At 45.0% G+C, this 6000-nt stretch overlaps 1 protein-coding gene across 1 annotated transcript in view; it reads left to right on the top strand.

Annotated features, from left to right (window-relative positions):
• AP3B1 (adaptor related protein complex 3 subunit beta 1) overlaps positions 1–6000 on the top strand; it is a 150766-nt gene that overhangs the window by 87081 nt on the left and 57685 nt on the right. The window contains 2 exon segments of the mRNA XM_075182307.1: positions 1121–1268; positions 5283–5358. Coding sequence (XP_075038408.1) covers positions 1121–1268; positions 5283–5358 — 224 coding nt within the window.

Here is a 6000-nt window from a genome sequence, read left to right as displayed (position 1 = left end):
TCGTGGCTGACAGCCCTGATTGGGGTATAGTACGCACTCTGCCCCCTTTATTACAGACAGTAATTAAAGCAACTCTCCCTGCCACTTCCATAACAAATACAGCATAATGCCCTAATTATGACTTTATTAATTTAAGTCAGGATTTAATGATTTTAAAAGTGATTTATTTTGTTACTCCCTCACAGAACAAATGAAATCTGCAGGTTCAGTTATTACAGGTTTTTCATCACTACAATACTGCAGCATTGCTCATCACTTGTATTATGTAATATCACTTAGAGGTAACCCTTTGGGTGTGATGATTGTATTTGTCAATCAGTGCCATAAAAACAAGAACAAAGAAAATATACAGCGATGAAAGTTTAAATAAAACTGATTCACGCCGGGTTATAATACTTATTTCTTATTTAGCCTATTAATTCCTGGTTAATTTGATCAGACTTCTGACTGGGAAGCCAAATAAACCTAAAAGGCAGGTGACAAATGGTGCTTTAATAAACCAAAATATAGGGTTTACATTAATGGACTACTCAATAAAAAAAAAAAAAAGTTTCATATATATCTCAATGATGTGTCCCGAGTATGAGTTAGCCCATAAAGGAGTTGACGGAGGACTAATTTGGCATGTGCAGGGTTCAAATCTTCATTGGGTAATTGCATCAATTTGTTTACATAGTAAATCTCAGTGGCAGAACTACCATTGGTGTGGCAGGTGCCATGCACCGTGGCCCTTGGAGATAATGGGGCCCACTGCATGGCGAAATGTCGGGGTCCCCGCCTCCCTGCACCAGGGCCCACAGCTCACTAGTTCCGCCTCTGGTAAATATAGTGTTCTCTAGGGGTTTATGGGAAATATCAGTGTGTGCCGCATGCATTTACTTTTTATGTGTTTTTATTTTAAACTTAATGTAAAATTGTAAATGACTCCTATTCCACCCACTGTGCACGTACTAGCTGTATTATTGGCACTTGAGAATAAGTGAGTGAAACCTGTTTGTTTAGGCATCTGGGGTGTAAGGCCATATAGACAACAGGGAGGACATGCTCAGGTAGCTGGCTGTTTTCAGCTGCATTATTTCATTTTACGGTAATATGGTACATTTTAATCTTCTCTTTTAAGTGAGTCTGAAGATGAGAAAGATGGAAGCGCTGTAGAAAGTGAAGGATCCAGTTCTTCTGACGATAGTTCAGACTCTGAATCAGCGTCGGACTCTGAAGATGACAACGATCACAAGCCACAGGCGGCTAGAACTGTGACCAGCACGAAGGTGAGACGCTCAGCCTATCGTCTTCTGTGCTGTGCACCAGTTTTACAATGAAATTGTTAAACCCCACTTTTTGGGTGTTGCTGTAGACACCACAAACATAAGGAGCGTGATGAAAGAAATCACAAGACACTATTCTTTATATATTTAGAGATATACGTGCTGAGAAATATATTTAGGTAGAAGTTTCATTGAAGCCATATTTCTCTGCATGTTCACATGTACTGGTATCAGTGGCTGCGTTTACACTGTTCCGTCAAGGTAATAAAACATCATCCATGTAACCCTTCTACATAGTCATGTTATCATGTAGACATTGTTCAATGCAAGTCTAGTGTTGCCTTTTGATCCAGGCATCTCTCACACTTGTGACTACTCCTTATAAAGTAGATTTTCAGAGTAACCTCTGCCTAAAGCTATGCAGTCACACTAATATCTTCTTGCTATGTTGAGCACTCTGTAGTATATAGATATATTATGTGTGAATGGAACTCATTCTATAGTCCGTCAGTTCCACCTTCTCTTTTACTGTTTCCTGGCTCAGTGCTGGTCTTACAGGAAACCTTGCAGAACTAAAGCATCTTTTTTTTTTTTTTTTCCCAAATAATTCTTTAATTTGTATGGTCAGACGAAAACACACATATTACAGCAGGGCAATGAGCTCACCATAGTAGGTGCTGACCAATATATTCCAGGATTTAACAGAATATCACAAACAATAAAGAAAGAGACTATTATTTTAACAATAAAAAGGGGGTGGTAAATATACCTTTGATACCCCAGGCCGACATGAGCGGGAATGGGAAAATGACCTGGGACCTCCTCCAGGTGACTCATGCTGGGAGGAGATCAGGGAGGGGATTGCCAAGAGCTCGATCTCTACATTAATTAAGGAAACAGCCTACAAAGTGTACTATAGGTGGTACTATGCTCCTGATAGGCTGTCTCGAATGTTTCCCACGGCCACTCCGAGCTGCTGGCGGGAATGTGGCCAGAGAGGCACGATGCTACATATATGGTGGACCTGCCCTCGCATAGTTCCTTTCTGGAACATGGTTCTTACACTTATAAACTCTGTGTCAGAACAACAGATATATAAAGACCCCTGGTCATTCCTTCTCTCTCGCCCTACACCTGATGAGAGGGCGCCCTCTAATAAGCTTATCTCCCATATCTTGGCAGCTGCTAAATCCCTAATAGCAAAACATTGGAAAGACCCCAATGCTCCCTCCATGCAGGAATTACGGTCTTACATAGGACATGTCGCAAGCATGGAGAGTATAACGTGCTACCTTCACGATAAATCATATAACTTTGATAAGGTATGGGCCCCGTGGTACTCACTAGAAGGCCGCTGCGGTCTGTCCAGTATGGCTCCCCTTCCCGCAGGTGGAATATAGCTCTTGGGCCGCCTCCGGATCCCCTAGGTTGGATGCGGCGTGTTGCTGGTGAGTAATGTATGTCTGTTATTTATTTAGTTTTTATTTAGTTTTTTTTCTTGCTAATTTAAACGCGTGGTTTAGTTGTTCCTAGCAGTGTTCCATGTTCTTGTTTTTTTTTTTTTCTGTTAGCAATATTGTAAATTGTATCTGTGCCTTTCTACCTCCCATCCCTTCTCCCTCTTCCCATCCCCCTCTCGACCCCCCCCCCTTACCACACCTATATAAATGTATACAACACAGAGGAGACACCTCGTATATTAATACTTTTATGTTCAATATGTTGACTGTATTTTTCCTGCTGTTTCCTCTTTAAATAAAGAGTTAAAAAAAAAAAAAAAAAAAAAGGGGGCTGGTAAGCTAGATGGGGAATAACTGATTGGGACATAAAGGAGAGAGAGAAGAAAAAGTGTGGAAAATCTACATTCTTATCAATTTATATTAGTGTGTAGGAGGTGTCTGACAGTGATGCTTTGAAGAGAGTAGGGAGTTCTATGTGGTGGGGGGAGAGGGAATGTGTAGGGAAAGCATTTCTGCCATGCATAGGAGAGGACTAGGAGGTTTATTTGATCTTTGTAGAGATTGAGCTTTCAACTATTCCCAGTCTCGTGTCCTCCAAGGCCTTCTCCCATGCCGTCTCTTCTTGTCCAATCCAAGGCCCTTCTCCCATGCCGTCTCTTCTTGTCCAGTCCAAGGCCCTTCTTCCATGCCGTCTCTTCTTGTCCAGTCCAAGGCCCTTCTCCCATGCCGTCTCTTTTTGTCCAGTCCAAGGCCCTTCTCCCATGCCGTCTCTTCTTGTCCAATCCAAGGCCCTTCTCCCATGCCGTCTCTTCTTGTCCAATCCAAGGTTCCTTCTCCCATGCTGTCTCTTCTTGTCCAATCCAAAGTTCCTTCTCCCATGCCGTCTCTTGTCCAATCCAAGGTTCCTTCTCCCATGCCGTCTCTTCTTGTCCAATCCAAGGTCCCTTCTCCCGTGCCCTCTCTCTTCTCGCGTCCACGGTCCCTTCTCCCGTGCCATCTCTCTTCTCGCATCCACGGTCCCTTCTCTCGTGCCATCTCTCTTCTCGCGTCCACGGTCCCTTCTCCCGTGCCATCTCTCTTCTCGCGTCCACGGTCCCTTCTCCCGTGCCATCTCTCTCCTTGTGTCCACGGTCCCTTCTCCCGTGCCATCTCTCTCCTTGTGTCCACGGTCCCTTCTCCCGTGCCATCTCTCTCCTTGTGTCCACGGTCCCTTCTCCCGTGCCATCTATCTCCTTGTGTCCACGGTCCCTTCTCCCGTGCCATCTATCTCCTTGTGTCCACGGTCCCTTCTCCCGTGCCATCTATCTCCTTGTGTCCACGGTCCCTTCTCCCGTGCCATCTATCTCCTTGTGTCCACGGTCCCTTCTCCCGTGCCATCTATCTCCTTGTGTCCACGGTCCCTTCTCCCGTGCCATCTATCTCCTTGTGTCCACGGTCCCTTCTCCCGTGCCATCTCTCTTCTCGTGTCCACGGTCCCTTCTCCCGTGCCATCTCTCTTCTCGCGTCCACGGTTCTTTCTCCGTGCCATCTCTCTTCTCGCGTCCACGGTCCCTTCTCCCGTCCCATCTCTCTTCTCGCGTCCACGGTCTCTTCTCCCGTCCACGGTCCCTTCTCCCGTGCCATCTCTCTCCTTGTGTCCACGGTCCCTTCTCTCGTGCCATCTCTCTCCTTGTGTCCACGGTCCCTTCTCCCGTGCCATCTCTCTCCTTGTGTCCACGGTCCCTTCTCCCGTGCCATCTCTCTTCTCGCGTCCACGGTCCCTTCTCCCGTGCCATCTCTCTTCTCGCGTCCACGGTCCCTTCTCCCGTGCCATCTCTCTTCTCGCGTCCACGGTCCCTTCTCCCGTGCCATCTCTCTTCTCGTGTCCACGGTCCCTTCTCCCGTGCCATCTCTCTTCTCGCGTCCACGGTCCCTTCTCCCGTCCCATCTCTGTATACAGTAAACAGAAGTCACCTTGACAGAGTAGTCATTGTATGTTTCTAGAAGTCTGTCAATTTAGGACATATTCCAGAGATGTATGCTTTGGATATATGTGGCTATATGAGGAGTTCAATATCACTACACCAACTACAACATGTATTCCCTTCCTTGGAACGTATAACCTAAAGCAGCCAGGTTCCTTTTTCACTAATAAAAGTATTAAGGGCTGTATTACACCCCTGTGGGGTAAACCCTCTGCAGTCCGTGTGGTTTAACCTGAGCAAGAAAGAAGACTCCCAGCATTTCCTGCTATAAGCTATGCAGGCCGCTCATGGTTCAGTCAAATGACCAGATCAGTGAACAATTTGGCCACACACAAGCAGGACCAAACTGTACAGATTCCGTTGCTCAGTCCACAATGTACCGCTTACCATTTGTGGGTGAGCTGGCAAACTCACTTGGACTGTATGGCAGCCAAACCAGTTATCCAATCTCAAATTGCTTGATTACTTAAAACAAGTGTTTACTGAGTCACATGGTACAAGGATTGACCAATATGGTGAAAAATGGTCAATTGGCCCATCACATTTGTATTATTTACTTAGTGATGTAACTGTCACATTATTTCTTCTAACAGAAAGTTGAAAGAAAACCTGCTCAGGATAACAAGCCCACTAGAAAAAAGGACGTATCACTCTTAGACTTAGATGACTGTAAGTACTGTTGGGGTAGCCTTTTATGTTCTAAGATACATTTGCTCTATTACAGAACCTTGATTCTCTCAGAGAGTAGTACAACTTAATTGTATAAGCAGAGATTTGGCCATGTGGTTGAGGTGTGCTTATTACCATCTGATTTGCATGTCACCTTAGATCACTTATTTCGATATGTAGGGATGGTTTGTACATTAAAAAGTTTTTTTAAGATGATGTTGCAAACGTGATGTAACCCATAGTAAGCAGCAGTGCCGTAACTAGCCATTTTAGTGCCCTGGGCGAGACAGGGAACCGGCGCCCCCCATCTAAGTGGGAGTGTCAATTGTCGGGTGGGTGTGGTCAACCTACTGTGGGGGCGTGGCTAGCACTTTACAAGTTCTAGACCGCACTGAAACCACCTCCCTCTCCATTATTCTTGGTCTGGCTTTGTAAGGATCTTTATGTAATAAGCCTCCATAGAATCAAAGTACTTTAAATGCAGCTATCACATGCTAGCTGTATAAAAAAATTAATTGGTTATTGAAATAAAACTCACTGAAACAAATTAAAACATAAATGTAATGGTACCATCTGTATCACACTGCCCCTTCATCCCACTGTGCTCTCCATAACAGTTTCTCCTTTATCACACCGTGCCAT

Source organism: Mixophyes fleayi, chromosome 1 (genome assembly GCF_038048845.1).
Source record: "Mixophyes fleayi isolate aMixFle1 chromosome 1, aMixFle1.hap1, whole genome shotgun sequence".
Lineage (NCBI taxonomy): Eukaryota > Metazoa > Chordata > Amphibia > Anura > Limnodynastidae > Mixophyes > Mixophyes fleayi.
Note: the sequence above shows the minus strand (reverse complement) of the source record. Positions and strands in the feature narration are given on the sequence as shown.